The 26,471-nt window shown below is 35.6% G+C and overlaps 1 protein-coding gene across 1 annotated transcript; it reads left to right on the top strand.

Moving 5' to 3' along the window:
• The first annotated feature begins 339 nt into the window (after positions 1-339).
• Vps25 (vacuolar protein sorting 25) lies at positions 340-25,687 on the top strand. Its single transcript, XM_089091182.1, has 5 exons — positions 340-368; positions 3,246-3,457; positions 13,812-13,899; positions 20,615-20,745; positions 25,495-25,687. The coding sequence occupies exons 1-5, from the start codon at positions 340-342 to the stop codon at positions 25,608-25,610; spliced, it is 576 nt and encodes a 191-aa protein (XP_088947308.1). The 3' UTR covers positions 25,611-25,687.
• The last annotated feature ends 784 nt before the right edge of the window (positions 25,688-26,471 follow it).

Here is a 26,471-nt window from a genome sequence, read left to right as displayed (position 1 = left end):
GACAATCAACCTTGTTTTCTTTACTTGTACATCCTATTAACCTACTTTAAAATAATGTTTGAAAGTTCATTCATTAAATTAAAGAATGCTGAATAGTTATATTTAAAAAGAACCTTTTGTAGTTTTTTTGGCATATGCTGTATGCTGTGTTCTGTATGCCTGCATAAAGGGTGAAATTCAATGAATCTAGGGAATTAGAAACAGAGGAGGAATATTTTACAGGCAATTGCATGGGCTTAGCTGGATATTTTTCAAGGGAGGGGGGGGGGGTGTAGAGGGCAAATTTATGGTACTTTGTCAGACTTGAGCTTTACTCTTGAGGAATTTTCTAGGGGTAACATGGGCCCTCTTGCTACACCTATGGGCAGGTAGCAAGAATACAAATTTCCTGAAAGTGAACCATCAAACAATGTTTAGTATAAAGTTAAGTTATTAGGATGAAGAGACAAAGATTATGAAAATAATTGGGTAATCAATGGAATATGGACGCTGTTTTTCTTAAAATTCAGTCAACCTCACATAGCAAGTCAAAGGCCAGAACAGAAAAAAAAACAACTAAGCGTATACCCCTCAGCACTAGAATCTCTAACAGTCACTGAAATGGTGTAACTTTTATTGACAAGACTTTAAAAGTTAGACCACTATTTACTCTAACAGTGTTTGACAATTCATTTAACAATTTCTTTGGATATTGCAAGAACTCATTTATTCTTGTTTGACTTGTGGTTGGATCTTTCAAAAATATTGCTGTAAATAAAGTTCTGGTTCTCATACATGAAGTATGGCTATGCCCCAAAATCAATTGACTACAGTGCCATTCATGGGTGCAAAGTTTTTGCAAGAGTGCTTGTGCTTTTCAGATTGAGCTTAACCTGATTCTAGTATACTAGAAGTGGTTAATTGTTGGCTATTTAGGACCCTTTCCAACTTCTTGTGTGAGAGCTCAGGCCTCCAAGGAACATTCCACAGGTGACTATGGCTCAAATTTTTTCCCAGTGTTTTCTCTAATTTTACTGGGTCAAGAAATATACATGTGACTCTGTAGAGTAAAAAAGAAAAGCCTCACAATATAAGTTTAGGCCTTAAACACAACTAAAATGTACCTTATCTATGTATTTAAAGATAAGAATGATGATTGGGTTCATTATTTGAGCTCATGTCTTAGCTTTCTATATTAAGGAAAAGTATTTTGGGGAATATTGTGTTGCTGCTTCTAGATATTTTGAAGAGTATGCTACCATAATTAATTTGTAGAGTAGCAAGGTGTCTAGAATATATGTTGATTCAAATGAAGTTTTTGTTTAAAAAAATATAATTAAACTATTGTAATAAATAAAAGAGTTTAAAAAGAATATTCTAATTTTGATGTGGTGAAGAATGGTGATATCTGTTGATTTCATTTCTAATGTTCTAAGAGTACATTTTCTCTTTTTTCGGTTTTAATCCATACTATTTTATATTTTATCACAACTATTCTCTAGTTGTTGGTATCAAGTTGTATCTCTGGCATGGGGCCTAAAATGTTAGGTAGTCAACCTTTTTTTTATATTTTGACCATAATTCTGTGGAAAAAGACACTAGATCTAAATCCCAGAACCCTGCCAGTACTTGTCAGAACCTAAATATATATGAACTTGTATAGTATAGACAACCATAGTATAGAATATTTTGTTAGGACTGGAAATTATAGGTTGCCCCTTTCTGCAAAATTCCAAATCCCCCCCCCACCTATAAAAGATAGTTATCCTGAAAATTCCAACTTGATCCCTTTGACAAATCAGGCTATGCTTTCCAAACTACATATAAAACTTGTCAAATTCAATACTTGACAAGTTGCTTGCCTTTAGGAAAAAAAAATTAGTATGATCTCTTCTGAGTATTCAAAAATTAATTGACTGAAACACTCATCACTAGCCAGGAAAACTGTTTTACTAAACTTACTGCATCATGTCATAGTTTTCAGGTTAAATCTTACCAGTATTTGTCTTTTATAGATTGTCAACTCAGAAAACTAAATAGCATTTTACTATCTTCTTGTGCACTATTTGTAAAAAAAGACATGTGATATTATAACAATATATTAATAGTAATACACAATGTTCTTAATTGACTGTCATTATTTGTTTTACCTTACAGGCTCCTATGCTTTGGCCTACTTTATCATGGTCTAGAACAATGTGAAGCTTTAAACCCCTCCTTGACTATAACCCTCAAGATTAAATTTATTTTAAGGCCAATTTTTGGAACTTGATGAAATCAAAGTTTTTTTTTTTTTATCAAATTTCCCACACACCATTTATTTTAACTTAAGCATGGAATTTAAGGAGTTTTTGAAGTGACAACTATTTCTGGAGATATTCACATATAACATTTTTAAAATAATGAAGACCCAAAACCCAAGGATCAAAAAGAGTTATGCCCATAAATGGACTTAATCATGCATGTCTTTTCCAGCTTATCATGGCCATATTTCACATTCTTCCTGCACAGACAAAGCAAGAGGGCCCAAAAGTAATGGTAGGGGGCAACTTATCATTCTCTCTTTATTTAAAGGCGGTCAAATTGTTTGACAAAACTTTGTGCGTTTTGTCTGTCTAACACCCAATTCATCCACTTAACTCAGCCTTTTGATGTAGCCTATTTTATGCTTACGAAATTTAAGAGGAGGGAATGTTTAATTTGATAAAAACAGTCAAAACCTGTTTTCCCAACTAGCGTCAACGTTAACTGGAAGCTCCATTGGGACTCAGTTACATATCACCAGTGAGAAATCTACAGGGATCTATCACCACCTTGCTTTGCTGGCAACTGTTATTTAAGGTAAATGACGGACTGCTGATGTTACAATTTGTTCTAGCAATGTTCTGCCTTCAATCAAATAAAGAAAAAAGACATAGGCAATTAGAAGCATAGAGAAACTTAGTTCTTTTATGCTATAATCTGTATAGAATGTCTACTTTCTTCAATAAGCTCATGATTTTATGATTTCCTAAGGGCTAAAACAGGCATGTCTAACATTATGCTAAACATTTAAAGTGTATGTATAATAGCTATACATATTCTCAATTGAATGTTGGTTTTCTATTCCATTGAGGCTTTTGTGCTTTACCGTGTACTAATACTGAGTTTTCGGGTTTTTGGGAAGGGGATGTCTCCACGCTCATCCTCCTCATAGTGTCACAAAAGTGTGCACCCATGCTGAGGATGAAAACAAGATATTCATATTAATATACTTAATGATCTAGGGGTATTCCAGCCTATCAAAAGTGCATCTTTGTCTATGTTTTGGCTAAAGTCATGTTCTTTTTCAGACTCCAGCCAAATGAAGATACAAGAAATAAGCAATTAGAAGCATGGAGAAACTTAGCACTTGAATATTGTAAAGGAAACAAAATATTTATTTTAGACATCAATGAAGCCTATTCGTGTCCACTGTTTAACAATAAGTCAATAAACAGTGAGTTTGTTTCTGTTTTTTCTGGGACTATCCTTCACTGTGAATAGTTCAAGTTCTTTATTAATCAATAAATAATGTTTTGACAAAAACATCAAATTAATGACCCACAGTGAGAATAACTCGTGTGTGGGTTTATATACATTCAACAATAAATAAGTAATAATATCTCCAGATACTGGAATAAAAAGATTACTCTTCAACTCTCCATTTGGTAACAACAAACAAAATCCGAATAAAATCAAAATAACCAAATAAATAAAGTGAAATGAGGAGCATCCACCCCAGAAAAAAAATCAAATTAATAAATAGTGATAAAGTGATTCATTAATCTAATTTTATTATTAACCAACGAATCATTCAAATCTACAAAACTATGATATTTATTCCAATTATTTATAATACTATGCCTTGGTGAAAAACGGGACCTTTCAGATTTTATTAAAGCCTGACGGACTACAGAACTGCCACGGGTCCAATATGCATGCAAAACCGGATTATCATCCTGATCAAAAAATTATTGTACGAATAAAAATAATCAAGCAAAAGACATTGAACATGTAATATCGTATAAAGAATAGATTGGAAAGAAAGAAAAAAATCCATTTGAAGAATGTTTAAAATGTGACACATACTTTTTGTTGACGATTTACCAGGGTAAGAAAACGGGCTAGGCAGGCAATATTTTAATAGACGCAGTGTTTTATTTTGTTGCCTCTGAAAAGGAAGAATATGAGTTTTAAAAGTATCCAAAAAATAATGGGAAAGTAATTTATATATCAAAGTACTAGAGAATGCTAAAGGGATTTCAGGGCTAAAAACGGTATAATAAATTTCAAAGAATTCATCATTCCAATATTTCTCGACAGTTTCATTCGAACATAAATTGCATGACCTTTAAATGATAAACTTGAATCCAGTATTATTCCGAGATATTTAATATCATCAACTCTTTCAATTTCAATGGGTAGGCCTTGAATATTAATCATCATAATTTCCGGTGCTGTTTTCCCAGTACGAGAGAAGATGATAAATTTTGTCTTAGTACAATTCATAGTCAATTTATTTCTCGAAAACCATAAGATAAGCCTCTTCAGTGCTGATTCCAACCTAAACTTCAAAGATCTAGAGTCGTGGCTGCTGACATTGCATGCCGTGATATAATAGAAGTACCCTTACTACTGCAAGCTATTATTACCACTGCTACTAAACTACTACTAGTGCTTACTACTGCTGCTTTTAGGCTTTTTTATTGTTCATTTTACACTTGCGTTATATTTTATTAATGTTGCATTAAGTACCAAGGACATCAAAATAAAACATTTTTTTTCCTGGGCCCATCTTAGGACTAAGCCTATTCATAACTGAAACCACAACCTCCTAACATTTTTCTTTTGGATATCTAAAAATTATGAGGCTTATAAAGTAGTACCATATTTTCGTCAGTGCTGTCACGTTGAAAATAAGTTAGCAGTGCAAAGCTAAATAGTTAAATATGAGAATGCTTTTTGTCCCTGAAAATTCGATCATTAAGAATCTATTGATTACCAATGACAACTCAACCTTAAAAAGAATGCTACACCTTCTTTAACTGTTTGGCGGCGTATGTTTTAATTTGTTTTTTGCTGATTTTTCACCCGTTTTCTTTTTCCTAATTTTGATTCCTGTTGCTCCCAATGACTGCATATGGTAGCCTTTTTAATTAATTATTGAAGTCTTTGTTTTCCTAATCTGTCAAAAAATTGATTATGTAACTTTCCACTTCGCCAATTTAAAAACAAATTATATTTCATGTTCACTGTTCTTTTTGTTTAAACGTATGTTAATTCCCTTTTGATGACTTTTTACATTTAGTTAATCTTACATTTTGTTAATGTTAATCCAAAAAATATTCAGTTGCTATTTCATTTTTTACATTTAGAACACATTTTGTCATGTCTTTAACAGCTGACTATTTTTTTTATCGTCCATATCTCCTGAAGATATTATAGTGAAAGGCAATTTCTAATCCTGCTTAGTTAATTCACTGAAAAATTTCATAATGCACCCACCAGAAGTAAATAAATCTCGAAAGAAGGTTTGTCGAAGAAAATTATTTATAAGAGCGCTAGAAGGGATCCTTGAATAGATCAAGATATCTGAAAATTTATTTTCATGTATTTTTCAAGTTTCAGCAATAATTAATATTCCTTTAGCATTTTTTTCCCTTGTTGGTGTTTATAGAGATTTTACATTTTTTTTTATCTTAGGAAAGTTAAGTTTAAGTTGGTACTGGTTCTGTTTCATTATTTGTTTGTTAAGTGAATTTTAATACTTGCATTATGTTTTGTTTGCTATTGATTGTTAGACAACTGACATGTTTATATTATAGTATTGATGTGCAACAAACGCTAATTTAGGCCATTTTGGCATGAACAATTACTACTACTAGTTCTAAAAATCACCGCAGGACCAAGTCGTCCAATGCCAACACAGTCCAGCACATGAAGTATTATGATTTTTCAATTCTTTTTGTACTGGCTGTAATCCCTCCTTGCAAAATAAATTCTCCCTTACTTCGACATTGACTAAAAATTTTCATTCTTATCTACACCAATTCCTAAAAATTTGTCACAGTCTAACACGTTCTCTGAATGTTTTGCCTGTCTCTCTTTGGTACTTTCCTTATCGCTGATTGACTTTATCACTAACCGATTGAAAATCTAGGGGAATTTTTTCTATTTTTTGAAAGAAAATAAAAAAAAGGTAATTTTCAATAAAAACACCAAAAAAAGGTATTTCTTAGGAACTATGGAGGGAAAGGGGAGATCTAGGAAGTCAATTGCTCCTCCTCTGTCACTATCTCAATTGGCGTGCTTCCCCTGTTCCTATTTTGAACTGGGAGAAGTCCAAAGCAGATTGACTACTTCGTCTCAATATCTTAGCATACCAATATGATATCTTACTATTATGCCATCTGGCTGCACATTCCGGATCTTTGGCAATTTTATCCATGGCCTCTCATTCATAATTCCTTAATTCACACTTTAATATCTTTTTTTCTTCCCATTCTCTGCGTTTATTTTCACTCAGAAACTACTTGTCCTCTTCTCTGTTCTTCCATGATTAAAGTATTTTTCGCTATTCGCGTATCTTACTTTCCTTCTCGAGGCATCTTCTGCTGCTTTGCAAACTATTGCCCTAAAATTATTCCACATTTTTCTAGCAATTAGCCAGTTGTATATTGAAATTTTATCACTCCAAAAAAGGTAGAGATTTATCTCAGTGTAGTTCGTATCGACCAATTACTGTTTGTGATAGTTCTAAAGGTAGCAGTAGAGAACGTGTGCATCACTTTATTTATAATCTCCTCGAGTATGATCAGACAGGAGATTTTTGTTATTACGGTTTTAGATGTACGTCGGGCGTTCCGACCTGTCCTTCATAGCCAGCTGTTGTTGAATGCGTATAATTTTGGTCTTGATAAGTTGGTAGTTTTTTTTTTCATAGCCTGGATCGGAAACATAAATTGATAATTAAGATTAGCGTGCTGATTGAGATGAAAATTGTGTCAGATTATCCCACTACGTAAAGGGATCTGCCAAGGAGCATTCCTATTCTTTGCCGTCTTTTTACAAGAAAAGTATTGTTGAAATTAAGCATGGGGTTAACTTTGGTTTTCTACAAATTGACCTTGATTTAATAGTGCTTAATTATGCTGACGATTAAGTCACTCTTTTTCCCATTTCGAAAAGGTTTTCGCAGCGATTAAAAATTCATATGGGAAAATGCTGAGTTTATATTTTTTGACAATAATTGGAACAATCCTGTCCCCTAAGTATAACTCGGTGACAACATTATAAAACGTATACTGGTACGTTAAGATACGCATTACATATCTTGACCCACCTATTGGTTGTGACGTTAAATCAACATGTTCTCCATTAATCGATGATTGAAATGTACAAAACGCCTTTTATGTTCGAAGAACATTTCGGGGCAACAGGTTTTGCCCGTAACAGGAGTGATCCTACCTCCAGAGTAATACTTAAAAAGTTGTAAGCCTGTCATTCAACAATAATGTCAAATCCTATTCATTAATTGTTGTTTTCCTAGAAATGCCCGAAAAGCTTACAGTATGCTTTTATCAGTAAAGCTTACAGTATACTTTTTTTGAAGAATTCTTTGGGTCGGTAGACTTGAGTCCACTTTTTCGTGGTAACAATAGCACCATATGTGTTAACGCTTTCCCCGTTTTAACCTCTTCTGTCAGATAAAAATAAGTGTATGATGCGCTCTTCATTCTGCTGATTCAGAGATTTCCACTGCCATAATTCGCTGGAAGCGTAGCTCAGTTAATAGTCATCATGGTTGCAGCGGCAGCTGCAACCTAGTGAAGAGCGAACCACGGCCCATAGTGACCAAAAGTTAAATAATGCGTTTAGAAAAAAACTGCCAAGTGAAAAAAAAATTACCATCTAACACTGATTCAGGAATTGTAACTATTATTTCCGTTTGTATTATAAAATAAAAGTTTATTGCCAAAAGAAATTTATGGTAATTTCGTAATAAGCCTGAAACCCATCGAAAATGGCGTCAGATCAAAATGAAAAGTGTACCATTGGAATCAGCATAGTCTAAAAGCTCATTCAGGGAAATAACAGTCCACAAACTTAAAAAATAAGAAAATCACTTTTTTGTATGGGTAGCACTGGTCTGTCTCCTTTTTTTCCATTTTTTCCCCAGGGCTAGCGGTTTACCAGAACATCATAGAGAGATGCCTAGTGGCTCATTCAAAAGCTATTTCTCACATCTACGTGCTTTTCATAAATTACACCATCTTGATATGCCATATGGCAAAAAAATAGCACTTTATGTGCCGTTTTTAAAGGGGTGGGGCTAGCGAGCTACCAAAAATCTGCTAACAGAAGTTTCATTGATAACATAAAAGCTTTTTCTCAAATCTACCTTTTCTTAATAAATTCCACCACCTGCAACTGCCAAATGGCACTAAAAATGTTACTACTGATGCCATGTCTTAAGTGGAAAAGCTAGGGGCTAGTGGACTGCCAGAACTTCTTAAAAAGATGTTTAATGGCTGATTTGAATGCTATTGCTCATATCTACGTGAGTTTAATCAGTTTTGCCATCCGTAAGTGCCAAATAGCACAAAAACGGCATCTTTTGTGCCACTTCTTAAGTTGAAAAGGTTCGAAGTATAAAACGTTACCATTGTAATAATTATGATCCAAAACTCTTAATTGGAGATTTACAAGGGACCCTCATCGTATACTCCCCCTCCCAGTCCCCTTAGTAAGTTTCATTAGTCCGTTGGAAGAATTCACTATGAAATCTTTAAGATGGTCAGAACCAAAAGTAAAAAAACATGTTTAGGAAAAAACTGCTTGGTGGAAACGAATTGCCATCCAACACTAATTGAGGAATGGTAACTATTATTTTGGTTCGTCTTAAAAGTAAAAGTCTATTGCGAAAAGAAATTTATGGTGATTTCAAAAAACTGTGAAACCCCTCGAAAATGGCGTCAGATCAAAATGAAAAGTGTACAATTGGAATCAGCATGGTCGAAAACCATGGAACGGCATGGAATCACTTTTTTTTGCATTAGTATCACTTATCTGACTCCCTTTTTTTCTTCTTTTTTTCCAGGCCTAGTGGGTTACCAGGACATCATAGAGAGATACTTAATGCATTCTTTAAAAGCTATTCATCATATCTACGTGCTTTTTGTAAATTCTGCTATCTACAAGTGCCACATGGCACTAAAATTGGCACTATTTGTGCCATTTCTCAAGGATTGGGGCTGTCGGGCTACGAGAACATCGTAGACTTATATTTAATAGCTAATATTGCTCACGTCTACGTTCTTCCTATAAATTCCACCCTCTGCAACTGTCAAATGGCACTTTTGGGGGCATGTCTAAAGTGCAAAAGCTGGAGCCCGTGGGCTATGGGAACTTCTTATAGAGGTATTTAATGGCTCATTTTAAAGTTATTACTCATCTACGAGCTTTCGTCACCATCGGTAAGTGCTATATAGCACTAAAAACAGCCTTTTTTGTGCCACTTCTAAAGTGGAAAAACCTGGAAGCACAAAATGGTAATATTGTAATAATTATGTTCCAAAACTCTTCACTGGAGGTTTACAAGAAGCCCCCCCCCCCTTTTATACCCCTCCCATCCCCATTAATAAGTTTCATAAATCGTCTGCTCATCAGGAAGCTACTGCAACCTTAGCAGGCTACCACACCATTGTAGAGAGGTGTTTAATTGCTCATTTAAAAGCTATTGATCATATCTACTAGGTTTTTACAAATTCTACCATCTATTAGATTTCAATGTTAGCTAGTTCCTTGGTAGAATTTGCAATGAAAATTTTGTCTTTAACACGGTCAGCAGACATGAAGCTCGCAAAATGATTTCGAAGAGAAAGAAATTCACCGAATGCCAAATATTTAGATTATGAAATTAGTATAACATAATTGAATTGTCCGATCTTCAATTCGCTAGAGGTGTCTTATCTCCCCTAGATCGGTGATGATTAGAAATTATATAAAAAAAAGAAGGTTTCAATTGAAAGTAAGGAGATGCATTAAAACTCAAAACGAACAGAAATTATTTCGTGTAAATAAAAAGATCATACAAGTATTGTTTCTACATTACATTTTAATAAAAAAACGAGCAAAGATCATGGTTGCAGCGGTAGCTGCAACCTAGAACGGTACCATTGTAATAATTATGTTCCAAAGCCCTTAACTGGAGGCTTATAAAACCCCTCACATATGCTTCGCCTCTAGACCCTCCTAGAAAGTTTCATAGATCGCCCACTCATTTTAAAAGAAAAAATTATTGCGAAAAAAAACTAAAACTAAGACTTTTCAACCGAAAATCTAACAAAAATTGTGCTTGAATGATCAACAGTTTTGAATTGAACCTTCAAACTTCACTCTACGATGGGGCCTGTGTGCTAGTTCTAACGGCGGTAATTGAGGGAAAGTGGCGTCCTTGCCCCTGAGTTTTTTGCTCCTGCCTATGTTTTGAAAAACATCATTTTTTGGTCATTTCATTGGAAAAGGCACTTTTTTCATTTAAAAAAATGGGGGAAACAACCGAAAGCGCACTTTATGGGAATGTGCTATCAAGTCAAATTTACAAAAAGTGATTAGGTATAAATATAAGCTTTTAAATGAACCCTCAAAGAGCTCTCTGTTGTTATGGTAGCCTTCTAGTTTCTGCTAGTCAGTAGGTAATTTATAAAATCTTGTCTTCATTATGACCTTTTCAAGCAAGGTCGACCGACTGTAAACAGCTTTTTGCTAATCGAAAACCAAACTTTTCTAAAAAACATGTATTGTTTTGTGAAGTATTGATACTGAACATCGTATTAAAGATTGAAAGTTTTTCGTAGCAGTCAAGGTTGTTTGCAGTTTTTTCTAGGTGTCTTATCTCTCCTAGATCGGGGATAATTAGAAATTATATTAAAAATAAGTTTTCAACTGAAACTAAAGAGTGACATTAAAACATAAAGCAAACATACATTATTCCGTATAAATAAAAAAGATCATGGCAGCATTGTTTCTACATTAAATTTTAATCAAAAACAAACAAAGATTAATAAAAAAAAACAAGGTTTTTCCTAGGGAAGTAAAGAGCGAAGTTGAAACTTAAAACGAACAAAAATTATTACTTCACAGCCTAACTATAACATATATCAATGAAATTGGTACAGATAAACCAACTAATTATGTTTCCCTATGTTTCTAGAATTGTAGAAAACTAGCGCTTTACTGAAAACAAAAAATAATATACGGGTTTTTGTATAGTAAAAGCAAACCAATTAAGGACACTTTTTACGGAATAAAAATAAAGTATTTTAGGATGGTTGATTTATTTTGTCTTCGTTTAACTTGGTATCACTTCTGCACAATAGCTCAGTTCAATGACTGGCTCTTGTTTTGGTTCTGAAAATGACATATCATGATTAGCTTGTTGACAAGTTCGAAGTAAAGCCATCTTGATAGTATTAGGACTATAGACTAGCATTAGAATTTGTATCATAGCTTGAAATTTAGTGTTGTATATAAAGAAATAACTGGATTTCTAGGGTTCATTTGATACCTTATTTCATCTTCATTTCAAATAATACTTAAGCATACTTCTTACAATTTAAGATTGTATATTACTCACTTTTGGTACTATAGCTGACAAGACAAAAATTTAACCTGATAAATCAATCCAATATTTCTATATACTGAAAGTTACTGATGTCACAACTGGTGTAAGACTATAAAAAAAATTTAAAGATTAGTCTATTGTTGTCAGGCTACATACTCACTTTGACTCCCAAATCAATATTCCTGTTTTTTATGCTTGACTTTGGTGTTTTCAGTAAAGAGCTAGTTTTATACAATCCTAGAAACATAGGGAACATAATTAGATGGTTTATTTGTACTATTTTTATTGATATATGTTAGATAGGCTGTGAAGTAATAATTTTTGTTCGTTTTAAGTTTCAACTTCGCTCTTTACCTCCCGCGAAAAAAATTAGTTTTTAAATTAATTATTACAGTATCCCCGCTCCGTGCATGATTAAGGAGAAGAGAACTCAAAAACTTTGTAAAAATTTAATAGGAAACGAATGCTAGGTCGCTTTCTTGTATCAGTTATCTAGTTGTTGTTTTCTTCGTTGTTATTTGTGTGTCTCTCCTTTGTCGTGTCTTGTATTTAGTTTAGTCTTGATTTGTTCGTTTAAATTTATACACTCTCATCTGCTTTTATTTTTGTTTGTTTTTGTACTTAATTTTCACTTCGCTAGGGACATGTCTTTTTTTTCTTTTTTCTTTTTTTAGCTTGAAATGCATTCACTCATTCATAATTTTCTGGTTGAAATTATATATTAAATTTGCGAATTTATTCTCAAGGTCTCAAGGCATTTTATAAATTAATAATTTATTTCCTATCCACTTACAAAAAGGGAAAAAGTGGAGTACAAAAGTAAAAAAAACGAAAAACTAAAATTAACACAAAACAAAAGACAATGGAATAAAGCACAAACAATTAAACACAAAAACACACCGAATCATCACTTCGCTCGTTTTTGTATTGAGTCAGGACTGAGCTAATTTGCACCGAGTTCGGACTTAGCTTGTGTTTGAACCGAATCCAGATTTCATTTATTTCCTCACCGAATCAGTCTACAGCCATGATGTAAAGTCCATCGAAACCTGGGACGATGTGAGAGTTTGACATGGGATGAAATGAACGCCTCCTTCCCCCTGTACTCCAGTCTATTTTTACTTGCATAAAAGCAAGCATTTATTGGTATTTTCGAATTTTTTCAATGATGAAGTCTTTGAACATGTATAGCATTCTCAGAGACCAGGTACTACCTATTTGACGTGTGTCACATTTGATATGTCTTCACTAACTATTTCTTACAAGCACCTCCAATTATCTCCTTCTGAGGTGCTTTGTGCCCTTCTGTCACCAATTGTCAAGATGACCAACACGCAGGAACACAGCTCACTCTGATTACTTAAAAGAAAGAAATGCACTGTCGTGAGTATTTGAAACAAACTTTGTCGGGTAACAGACTTAGACCTAGTGACCCACAGAGATCTAGTTGCAGCTGACAAACACCTAGACATATGACTACGAGCGTTGCCATATCTGGCAAGCATAACTGGGCCCATTATAAATAAAATGTACAATGCTGTTTTGTCAAGGTAGTAGGCCTAAATATATATTTTATTTATTCTGATTTCAGTTAATCCTACCAAAGGTGTAGCGCTGAGTTGCAGTATATCATCGTGTATACTGGCAGCATAATGTAATTGTATGCGAGTGTATGTTTTTGATGTATGTGCAGCATTGAGTCATATATTACCCTTAATGTAAAAATGGGGTGGAGAAGAAGCAACGGCTCTGGGCTGGTATTTTTGGCCTCCGACAGCTTTGTGCTACAATGAGTTGAGTGGTTATAGCTCCGACATCCAAATTCGTAGAAGCCCCCCCCCCATCCCACAGCGCACATTGGGAAATTGGGGTTGGACCTGCCTTGCTAAGTTAATGTGGATCACTTAGAAAAAATTTTGAGGTATTAGGGCAAAAATCTAGACAGTTTTCAACACAAAGGAGTGAAAACTCGCTTTTTTTAAAATGAGTTCATTTGAAAAAATCGTTGGCTGTATATAACAATGCTTGATAGATCTATTTGGTTCCTCAGCCCTCATGGGTGGATATTGTCAAAAGCTTAAGGGATAATCTCCTTATAAAGAAAAAAGAATAGCTTCGATTCCTAACACTAAGACAAAACCCAACTTTTGTATATTATAAAACCTGACCCAATTCTTACTTTCAGGAAAACTTTCAGAAGAAGCCATTAGAACTGTAGTAGAAAGTCTTAGAGACAGAAAAGCAGCAAATTGGGTTGACACACAAAAGAGTAAGTAAGTAATTCCTTCATTACATCCTGAAACTGAAGACATTTTCCTAATTACAACATGAGAATTCCAAACATTCAGAATGTCTGCAAATCTGATAGTGTGCATTTCCTGGAAACTGTTAGTCTCCACTGTTCTATTTCCAGCTATGTTGCACAAAAGCTACATCTGGTGGCATTTTTTTTTACCAATCCGCAAACTGAATAAGTAAAAACCAATCTCCATTTGCCATATTTCGCAAAACCGGAATGGAGAAAATGCTAATCTAGTGTGAATTGGAGGTTGGAATTACGGTTTTAGTTTGGAGGATTGACAGAAGTAGCAACCAAAGAAGTTGCTGTTTCCGGATCATCGCAGAGAATGGAACAGAAGAGACTTGCTGGTTCTAAAAAATTCACGTTTTCAAAATTGTAGAAAATGCCAAATTGAGAATGCCCTCAACTGTTTTAGCAGAAATAAGATTAAGACCTTAAGGATTTCATTTGAATTTATTTTATGTTTAAATTATCAACATGTAATTTATCAACACATGATAACCCTCGGCATTGGTGTGGCTAGTAATTTATCTTGATCTAACCCCATTTCCGTTATATAGCTATGATTTCAACCAGTCCTGGTTGAACTGGTTGAAGTAAAGATGCTGGGACTGTTTAAAAACAAAATCGTTTTAAGTTTTATCGGTCGCATGTTGTTGTAAGTCTTTCTTCTTTTACATATTTTTGTTTTGCTGAGGACGGCCCTTGGACATAGGGCCGAAATATTCATTCATTCAAATTAGAATTCCCCTGTCTTACGAAAAGAATTCCCTATTGTTCTTCTTGTTGTTGATGGCTTTAAGTTCAATAATTAAAGTGTTAAAAATCAATAGATTAAATTGAGTTAACAGAGTTGGTAGTTTCAGTCGTTTGACGGTCGTACTTTTAGTAAGAGAGTCAAGGGTTCAACTCTCTTACAAGGCGTTTTTTTTAATTATGGTTTTGTCTCTTCTATTTGATTATATATAGAACCTGTATTTGTTAAGGCTGATTATGATAATTCTTAACCAATACTGTTTTTCCTACCACGCCGAAAAGTCACGATTAACTGCCAAAATTTGAGCGATTTTGAGCTTGTTTGTTTTCCATGGGAAGGAAAGTTTCTGGGGAAACTTTCCAGGAGCAATTTTACACGGGAGGGGGACAGGCAGTGGCGTAATTTCGTCAAAACTCCTGGGGGAGAGGAAGTTGGTGTCGATTTTCCCCAGTAAAGTGAAAATGACAGCGAAAACTGAAAAGTAAGCCATTTAGAACCATAAAGACAAAGATATACTACAGAAAACTGACCCGTTTCTGTGGATGCTTGAATTATGTAAGTATATCTTAGGTATGAGAAGATTTTCAAAGACATTAAACTTCAACTGGGGGGGGGGGCTGTTGTCTGAGCGGCATTCATCCTCCTGCCTCATAGCAAATTACACCCCTGGTGGAGGGGATTTCAGAGCATTATTTGAAAAGCCGTCACAAATTAATTTAAAAAAATCAACTGGAAGTAAGGAGCAACATTAAAACTTAAAACGAGCAGAAATAATTCGGTATATGAGGAAGGCTGCCCCCCCCTGCTCCCCCCAAAAATAAAAAAGTTTATGTCAGTGTTGCTTCTGCATGAAATTTAAATTAAAAAGGGGCAAAGATTTCTCTTAATACTATATTCCTAATTAATATTAATTAATATCCTCCTAAGTAATACTATAGTCCTAATACTATCAAGAAACTTCACTTCGAACTTGTCTACCAAACAAGATAAGGTAAAGAATACGGCATTGGACTTTACAGTCCCTACCCGCGGTGCTGATCTCCGTTTCTTTGCCCTTCAACCAGGAAGTGCAATGGGGGGGGGGGCAACCATCCTGTGCTGTCGCACACCCTTCCTATTTACCTTCCCCATATTTCTCCAGGTACCCAATTAGAGCTAGTTTGACTTTCGCTGAGCTTACAGAGTCGCTCGACTGATCCCCGTCCCAAACCAAATAATTGGGTATACTAGGATTCGAACCTTCGTCCTCTCGGAGAAAGGATTCTAAATCCAGCGCATCAATCCACTCGGCTAGGACGATCATGATTAGTTGTCTACCAACTAATCATGAAATGTCTTTTTCAGAACCAAACGAGAGTCAATCATTGGACTGAGCTCATTGTGCAAAAGTGATACTGAACTAAACGGTAAAAAATTCGACAATAATCCAAAATTCGAGTACTTTATTTTTATACCGTGAAAAGTGTCCTTAATCGGTTTGCTTTTACTGTACCAAAACTCCTATATCGTATTGCGTTTTATGTAATGCGCTAATTTTCTATAATTATACAAACGTAGGGAAATATCATCCGTTGGTTGAAACCATGAAACTACTCTCTCAAATATTGCCACCAAGTTAGACCTGATATCACATTCCGTCTTCCCTAGAGTCCCAAAAATACTTTCATCAGCAAAAACAACGAGGCAATCTTCATTAGAAGTAGCATTGGGACACGAAGGAACATCCGGGTGACACAGATTGCAGCATACTAGAGGACTGGTGTAAAAGTGATACTAAACTAAATGGTAAAAAATTCAACAATAATCCAAAATACTTTATTTTTATACCCTGAAAATTGTCCTTAATCGGTTTGCTTTTACTGTACCAAAACTATATTGTTTTGTATTTTCAGTAAAGCGCTAATTTTCTATAATCATACATACATAGGGAAATATCATCCGTTGGTTTATTTGCACTAGTTTTATCGATATACGTATGTTAGATAGACTTGTGAAGCAATAATTTTTGTTCGTTTTAAGTTTCAACTTCGCCCTTTATTTCCCTCAGATTTTTTTTTTTTTTTTTTTTTTTTTAATAATCAGGACACATAAAAAACGGAGCTCGTTATAAAAGGGCCTCGTTAGCTCGTTTTCCTTAGCTCGTTGGCTAAGGAAAATTTCTTTCTACAGCTAAATCGTCCTTACCATCAACAACATCGAAAGCAAATAATAGGTTTTATTTTTCGGATATTAATCGGTTGTTAGACCACGGTCATCTTTAGTGAATACGGCTTTGCAAATTTTACTAGTTTGTGCATCTTTCATTGGCTTCCTATAGGCCTATGCATTTGAGAAAAATTCGTTTTCATCTCTGTCATCGAGAGTAACTTGTAAGCAAGAATTGCACAGCACGTTGAAACCCAGGGGAGAGGTCTAGCTGCTTGTGCTAATTACATACCACTGCTTTTTAATGCGTATTTGATGTTAAGATCCGGAACCAAATTGTTTACCGTCAATAGAATCCTAAACAAATGATAAGTTTAATGTTTTGGGGCAAAGTAACAAAGTGTTAGCTTGAATAAACAGACCATTTAAAAGCAACTACATTGATTGGGTGTTTGTAAATAATGAATGGAATCAGTTTTTAGCAGGGGCGTAATTTTATCAAAATCCTGGGAGGGGGGGCAAAGTTTGAGCCATTTTCCCAAATCATGTGAAAATGACAAAGAAAACTTAAAATTGATTCATATGTTACCATAAAGGCAAAGGTATACTAAAGAAAACTGACCTGTTTCTTTGGATACTTGAATTGCGCAGGCTTATCTTAATTTTGACAACATTTTTTGCAGAAACTAAATTTCAGCTGGGAAGGGGCAAACTGAAGTTTGGGGGCAAACTTGGTTCTGGAGGGGGCAGTCTCCTCCTCCCTGCCCCATAGCAAATTACGCCCCTGGTTTTAAGCAGAAACAGTGCATCTTGAAATTCTCTTTAAGGAGCGTGTCATCAGTTTTTAAGAGCAAATTTTTCTTGAGACATCCCGTTTCAAAGGTTTCGACGTGTCGGCAATTTGAAACGTTTAATTGATGATGACGATACCCATCCGTAATGTTGCTCGTGCAACACTTTTTGGCAAAGCTGACGAAAAATTGAAATATCTTTAGTTTTCCGCACAATTTCTGTGTAATTTGTCTGTTATAACGAATCTAGCCTCCACCTGAAATAAATTACTACGTAGGGAGTGGAGGATGTTTGGTATTGCACAAGCCACTGGTTACCTGTTGGCTAGGGGACGCACTAGAGTAATGTGTATACTTTAATTTGCCATTTGATCAGTGCTAATAGAATGATGAGCGGTGTTTGCACATGTAAGGACCGACGCCCACGAAATCTGATGATTTGTGCGGATCTTTCTATTATTCCCTAAAATTGTCACATAATTTACCTGTTCCTTCCTGTTGTGACCGTTTCGGTCGGTGAAGCAAATTTGGTTGATTTGTGGGTTTCAGGAAATTTTTCAGAAAGAAGATTGTATTTTCTTTGATCTATTAGGCGTTCAATAATTGTGTATTAAACATTAAGAAAATGCATATAAAAATAGTAAAAGAAAGCAAAATTCTACAAACTTACGATTCAGCTGTCGCAAAAATGTGTTGACTATCAATTTCAAAATCCAACTGAACCTGTATAGTGTATGCGTCCAATCTCAACATTCCGTTACACATTGGAAGAATGGGATAATGCAATTGGCAGTTTGGGTCAGAGCTATTGGAATCATGGGCGGTGTTTGCACATGTAAGACTCAGGTGTCAAGAAGCCTAACTACTTGTTCGGTTTTGTCATAATTTTCGAAATGGGGCCGGTATATAACTAAACTTATATACCACTGGACCAGTAATAATGCAATAATAAACAACCTTTGCATTATTCAGGTCATGAATCCCTCCAAGTCCAGTCCCATCATTTTTTCAGTATGGTTCCAATGAGCCTTCCCAATTCTCACATTTTTCTGACAATTCCTATATGATTTGGCTCTTTTGCCAAATTAGGCACCCACTTAAAGTACATTCCTGCGTAAGTGACTAGAGGATCCTACTTTACTTACTTTACTTTCAGCGGGAACCAGACGATGGTCCATACTGCCCGGAACCAATGGACGATGGGATGACTGACGTAGTCCAACACGATCTGTCAGCATCAGCCTCTTCTGCAATCTTCAGCCAGTTTTTATCCCAACGACGTCCGTGTCGTCGAAAGCCACCCCAAGGATCCAGGTCATTCTTGAATGTCTGCCAGAGATTCTTCCTTTGGCCGCCTGGTCTCTGTTTCCAAGTTGAAAGGGGGTCGCAGATGAGGACATCGCGGGATATAGTTCCAGCTGGTCGTTGTAGTGTGTGTCCCAAGAATTTCAGTCGTCGTTGTTTTATGATTGCCGAGAGGGGGGCCTTCTGGGCACAACGCCTTCGAACCTCAGCGTTTGAGATATGAAACCATCGGCTGACCCGTAGTATGTGTCTCATACAGCGATGGTCTAATACTTCTAGTGAACGTGTTTCTTCGGCCTTTAAAGGCCAAGTTTCACAGGCGTACAGCAGGATCGATTGAACAGTTGCCTTGTAGACGTTCATCTTCGTTTAGTTTTTATTTGGGTCAGTGTTATTGTAATGATGAACAGTGTTCATCATTACAGTGTTCCTGGTTCCGCTTAAAGAACCAGGTTTCACAAACTCTAATAATGCATACGGTTTTTTAACTTCTTCTAAAATTGTCACGTAATTCAGTCATTTTTAAGAATTCGTCTAATGACTTCCAATGTTAGTTGGATGATGGTGAGCGTTTATACATGCAAGGATCCAGGCTCTGCGAACTCTTATAACTGTGCAATTTAAGCTCCTCGGTCTCTCTTTATGTTTTCATTCTCCCATAGTTCTTGTATTTTTTCTGACTTATTTTTATAATTTTGGCCACAAATGAGGCCACATCTTGCATATGTTTCTGGAGGATTTTAGGCCCTATGTATACCCGGGGAAACTCGCAACAGAGGAAGATTTGTCTATACCCACAAAAATAATGTGATAATCTAAAACATAAATGTTAATTTAAAAGCCCATTGGTAACAAAATGATGAGCAGCGTAGGGACATGTCTAGGAAGGGCGTCACATAAAGTTTAATGATTTTATGTTTTTTTTTTAAATTTTCGAAAAAATTTTGTATAGTTCACCATTTGCTTGCATGACGATTTCGTTTAAGTCTTTTTGACATTCTAGTGTCAATAGAATTTATGAATAGAGCTTGTATCAAGCTCCAAGTCCCATGAAGTTTTCAAGTTTTTTCTTAAAATATCAACGTTTTCACATTTTCGCAACGTTTTCACAACGCTCACCCGTTTTTACTGCTTTGCTCGTCTCTAATGATAAGGTCCAATTGTAAGATCATGACAATTTTACGTTTGGAAGCATTTTATAGCGCTAAATGATTTCTGCATTACTTAGTTTGGTATATTAAAATTTCAAAATGTTTGAAAATCAAACAAACTAAATAATTTGATAAATATAGGAAATGATGGGAGAGGTCTAAAAAATCTTGGCCACTTCATGGGTACATAACAAATATTATTGCTAAAGTCAATAAATGCAACACGACTATAAGTCGAGTTGCATCCTTTTATTATGCAACATAGCGTCATAGTATGCAACATAGCGTCATTTTATTGTGGCGGCAGGCGTAACAAAATGACGCTATCTCGCTGTTTTTGGGTCTATGCAACTTGTCAGTAATAGTGTTGGTGTTTAAAGGTTTTTCGAAGAAAAAATGGTTCTCTGCAAAATTTACGAAGCTCATCCCACAGTGAAAAGTAGTTAGGGATGTCCCTGGTCCAGCATTCGCTCGTGGAAATAAATTACAAAAGCTATTGATGTTAATGAGTTTCTGTTAATTAATTTTTTGTTTCAGATTTTACGTCTTTTGGCATACACCGGAAGAATGGGGTAATTTGATATACAATTGGGCCAATGCAAATGGAATGATGAACAGTGTTTGCACATTCTTTGAGCTCTCTCAAGGGGAAGATACTGCCAATGAAGGTAATAACTAAAACTATACTGCAGTTCATAAGCACGGCCTTATTGAGGAGGATAAGATAAGATTTATTGCTGAAAAATGGCTATCACAAGCCCAAAAGGGCCGAATTCGCACTTTAGCGTCAAATACAGCGAAAAAAGAACTACAAAAACAAACAATCAAAAAACAACAGAAAATTATAAAAGGGGCAATGTCAAATACGTAAAATATTAAAAACGAAAACAAAGTAAACTCATTAAATTAGAAGGCCAATGTCAAGTCAGCAAAAATACCCCCCCCCCAAAAAAAAAAACTCGTAAAATTAACAAGGGGATAAAGTAAAATTAAAATAAAAACAAAAGTTAGTTGGTGACTAACAAACATAAATATAAAACCTCCAAATTTGCAAAATGGGCATTATAATTAATAACTATGAGATAAAGAGTGATTGCGGGGGGGGGGAGGCAGCGGAGATTCACTGGTTGAAAATGTCAACTGTGTAAGGGATAAAAGTTCTTCTATATCTTTCAGTGCAAACTCTTATTGGGGCGAGGAGGATTTTTGTTGACACAGAACGTGGGAGGGGGGGTCGAAGGGGTGAATATTGACCAGGGAAAAGGGGAGTTGTTCGAGGGTTATGAAGGGCATTGTTAGCAAAACGCAAGGTAATTTTTGCTCTCCTTTCCTTAAGGGTGACAAGATTAGCTCTCCTAAGAAGGGAAATATAAGGTACTTTACCCCCCATTGAAAATAATTCTTAAGCACCTTTTTTTTACTGCCTCTATTCTGTCCGACAATTCAATGGAAATGCCAGGATGCCAAACAGGACAGGCGTACTCAAGGGTTGGGCGTACCAATGACAGGAAAATCCTCAAACAGTGCGATTTTGGGCATTTAAAATTTTTAATGAGTTTAAGTAGGGAAAATGCGGCATTTGCACGTTTTAAGATGTCATTAATATGACAATCCCATTTTAAGTCGCTTGAGATGGTAACGCCCAGTAATTTCATAGTGGTAACGGACATTTCAGGGGAAATTGGAAAGGAGAAAGAAGGAGGAGTTTTAAGAAAATTAATAGTAAGAACAGTTGACTTTAAAGGGTTGACTTTCATATCATCAGTAAGAGCTTCGGCTGATATCGATTCCAAAATGTACATTGGGTTTCTTTTGGAAGTTTTGGAACATGTCTCTAAGACAGTTAGATCATCAACGAATTTCCATCTATCCGGGAAATAAACACCAAGGTTGTTTATCATTGTAAGAAATAAAATTGGACCTAAGAGGGTTCCTTGGGGCACACCATTATAAATTGGGAGGGGATCAGAATATACATTCAGATATTTCACGACTTGCGTTCTGTTAGAAAGGAAAGACGCAATTATTCTAATTAAATAAGGGTCAACTTGAAAGTCATTAGATAGCATTTCTATATTGTGGTTGGTTAAATCAAAAGCTTTTTGCAAGTCCACTGCAATAACATTGAGCCAGGTATTCGATTTTTCAAGAGTGCTACATGTTGTATCCAAAAGGTGAACGATATAGTGGGTAGTAGATGTAGAGCGTAGGTTTCCAAATTGTCTTTGGTCATCATTTGTGATTATCTTTACTTTCAACCATTCAGCTAAAAAGCTTTCATATAACTTCGAAAAAACCGGAGTAAGAGTAATGGGACGGACACCATCAAAATCTTGATTATTACCTTTCTTTTTTACGGGAGTAATAAAATGTAGGGGGTTTGACCCCCTCGAAATGTTTGCCCTACTCATAAGAACCGAACAAAATGCATATAAACACATTTTATATGCGTTTTTTAAAGTTTTTTCTGTACCCCCCCCCCCCAAAAAAAAAAATATATACTGGATACGGCTTTGTTCAGAAACCAAATTGATTAAATCTAATTTACAATTGAAGTTCAGATTCTAGGGTCACAGCACTTAATCAACTCAATCAGCTTCGGGGATGGATTTTCTGATCAAAATTCTCATAGCCATTTTGTTCAGAATTTTCAAGCGGTCCGATAAACTTGCATTCAGAGACGAGGTGACCCCCTCAGCTCCTGGAACAAGGGCCATAATTAATGAATGAAGAATCTAATGTAAAATAGATGCGAGACAATGGGCCAAAAAAAAAAATACAAAAAACTGTTTTTTATCGGTTCAAAACTTACATCCTCTGGGCCTTGCGCTAAGAGGACCCAGGTGCCGAAGGATAAATAGAAAAATAACAGTTTTCGACGTAACACCTTCAAATTAGGTGTTGTTTTCTTAGACCACACTGCCGTTCTAGGACGAACAAATAAACTCTTAAATGAGGATAAATCCACTTATTTAGACAATGAAAAAACAGGTAAAAAGTCCAGATATTTCGATCACATACACAGCGACCGTCTTCAGTAGAAATACTAAAATAATAAAATTGAAACTAGCATATTTATATACAACAAAATAAACAACTTTATGGACCATTCACAAAATAATGAACTTTGTCAATGAACTCTCTCTGGAAATAATCTAGTGAATAATCCGGAAGTTCATTATTTTGTCAATGACCCGAAAAGTTATTTATTTTGCTGTATATAAATATGCTAGTTGACATATACTAGTTGCTTTTGACTCAATTCCCAATTGAATGAGCCCTTTTTGAAGTTTCTACGACAACGCTTTCTATAAAAACCTTATATGGTCCTAGGACATAACTTACAACCTTTGCCCTGGGGGCTGTGGGGTGTTTTCATCCTCAAAGACATAATTTGTGGACCTTTGAACAACGTTGAACAAAATGGCACGCTCAAAATTTTGGTTGAATGTGTTTGGGAAAATGGTGGGTGTGAGAGGGTGTTAGTTGCCCTCCAATCACTTTCGACTATTAAATAGGGCACTAGCGCTTTCAATTTCCAATCGAATGAACCCTTATTGAAGTTTCTACAACAACACTTTCTATAAAAGCCTTATATGCTCCCAGGGCATAACTTACAGCCCTTACCCTGAGGGTTATGGGGAGGGGGCTGTTATCCTCAAAGACGTAATTTCCAGAACTTTAAACTACGTTGAACAAAATGGTTATCTCAAAATTTTGATTGGATGGGTCTGGGGAAATTATGGGCTTGAGAGGGAGGTTAGTTGCCTTCAATTACTTTCGAATATCGAGAAGAGCAGCACCTCTCTCAATTTCCAATCGATGGAGCCCTTTTTTAAGTTTCTACAAAACCGCTTTATGTAAAAACCTTGTATTTCCTTACAAGTCTTACCCTAAGGGCTGTGGGGGGGGGGGGGTTATCATCCTTAAAGACCTAATTTCCTTAGCTCTCAACTACGTTGAAAAAATGCCTCTCTCAAAATTTTGATTGGATGTGTTTGGGGAAGTTGTGGGTGTGAGAGGGGGATTAGTTACCCTGCAATAACTTTCAACTATTAAATAGGATACTATCCTGTTCAATTTCTAATCGAATTAGCCCTTTTTGAAGTTTCTACGACAAAGCTTTTTATAAAAACCTTATATGCTTCAAGGGCATAATTTACAACCCTTGCCCTGAAGAGTGTTGGAGGGGGGGGGGGTCACCCTCAAAGACGTAATTTCCAGAACTTTCAACTGCGTTGAACAAAATGGATATCTCAAAATTCTGATTGTATGTGTTTGGGGAAATGGTGGGCATGAGAGGGGGGTTAGTCGCCCTATAATCACTTTCGACTATTAAAAAGGGCAATAGCCATTTCAATTTCCAATTGAATGAGCCCTTTTTAAGTTTTACGACAACGCTTTCTATAAAAACCTTATATGCCCCCAAGGCATTACTTATAACCCTTGCCTGAGGGCTGTGGGGGGTTTGTCATCCTCATTGACCTAATTACCAGAACTTTCAACTACGCTAAACAAAATGGCTATCTGAAAATTTTGATTGGATGTGTTTTGGGAAACGGTGGGCGTGAGAGGGGGGTTAGTTGCTCTCCAATCACTTTCGACCATTGAAAACTAGCCCTTTGAATTTCCAATTGAATGAGCCTTTTGAAGTTTCTACGACAACGCTTTCAATAAATACCTTATATGCCCCCAGGCCATAAATTACAACCCTTGCCCTGAGGACTGTGGGGGAGTGCCCTCCTCAAAGACATAATTTCTAGATCTTTCAACTACGTTGAACAAAATGGCTATCTCAAAATTTCAATTGGATGTGCTTGGTGAAATGGTGGGCGTGGAAGGGTGTTAGTTGCCTTCCAATCACTTTTACTATTAAAAAGGGCATAAGCCCTTCCAATTTTCAATCGAATGAGCCCTTTTCCAAGTTTCTACGACAACTCCTTTGATAGGAAGTGGCGTGGTCTAAATTCACCCCTCCCCCCCCCCAAAAAAAAATAATACATTGTGCCAACATCGTTCTTTTACTTAGGCAGCGCTGCCTATGATATAGTTTATTAAATGTGAGTTTCTTTCATTTTCCCTTTTGTTTCTTTTTTTTATCTCTCTTTGCTATACTCTTCTATTTGTTGTGCTGTTATGCTTTTTTTGTTACATATATGCATATTAAAAAAAAACACTTTCTTAGTTTAAATTTTACTTGTTACTGTATATTTTAATTTAATTTTAATTATGACATCATAAATCTTCGAAATCCTAATTGTTTTCTGCCGCCACAGTAGAAAACTCACAAGAACTTTGCTGTCAGACGTTGTATGTTTGACTCTTTTCGTTCTCAATGTTTAAATTTTTCACTTTACATGTGTTTCACAGTCTTTCTCATATTATACTGTAATCTATAATATTTTCCCTTTTTTTAGAGTTCCATAATTTAGACGAAGGATTACTGATGCTAGCGTTGAAATCACTGGAATCGAAACGCAAAGCGGAAATAATTCAGCTAGACGAAGAAACTCAGGGTGTGAAATTTTTTTAAAAACCAATGTTCTTCTGATTTGCTTTTATCATTTTTACTATTACTTCCAAGAATACATCTTTTCTTTTGAAATTGTAGATAGATGTTTTACGATAACATATAATTACCTCGAGAAGAATTGAATAAATAGATTTGTTATGCAAAACTTTTTTTTTCGCTATTAAATTGAGGTATACGTTAGGGTAAACCCCTTTGCTACTACGTTTACTACACATCCGCAGAGTATGGACAACTTATAGGAGTCGAAATTGACCCCAGTGACTAAAAAAAAAAAAATCACCGACGCCATCTAGCTATCAGCGTTTCTTGGTATTTTTTCCAAGCTTTGTAATTTTATTTTTTCCAGAAACTGAGATCAGACATTCAATATTACACTAATTTTATCAATTCCACTAATTTGCCTCATTATTAACACTGAAAAAAGTGCCCAGAAACACCAAATGTTAGCTGGCGTTGGTGACTTTTTATAGACATTAGGCACCAGTTCCTACTCTTGTGAATAACCCATATTCTTTGCACACACTGTTTAAGCTACCACAGATCGGCAAAATAGCAAATATGGGTCTACCATCCCAGCCTGTTTAAAGCTCATACTGTAATCTTATAAAGAAAAGCTAAAGATTTTAGCTCCTTTGTTTAAAATTGTTATCCCAACCAGCCTGATCTGTGACGGGCTGCATTATTTTTATTTCTGTGTTTTAAAGATTCAATCTTTGTGCATCAAAGTCACCCTATCATGGTATACTGAATGGTCTCGAACCACTTTGAAGAGCCTACCTTTTTTTTCTATGTGGCCACAAGCGAATATAGAGTTCTGGGTTGGCGGCCTGCTAAAAGAAAAATCCTGTTTAACCAAGACAT

The sequence above is a fragment of the Artemia sp. Qi Xiang Cuo genome, chromosome 6, assembly GCF_049724085.1.
Source record: "Artemia sp. Qi Xiang Cuo chromosome 6, ASM4972408v1, whole genome shotgun sequence".
In the NCBI taxonomy this organism is placed as follows: domain Eukaryota; kingdom Metazoa; phylum Arthropoda; class Branchiopoda; order Anostraca; family Artemiidae; genus Artemia; species Artemia sp. Qi Xiang Cuo.
This window is presented reverse-complemented; position numbering and strand designations above follow the sequence as displayed.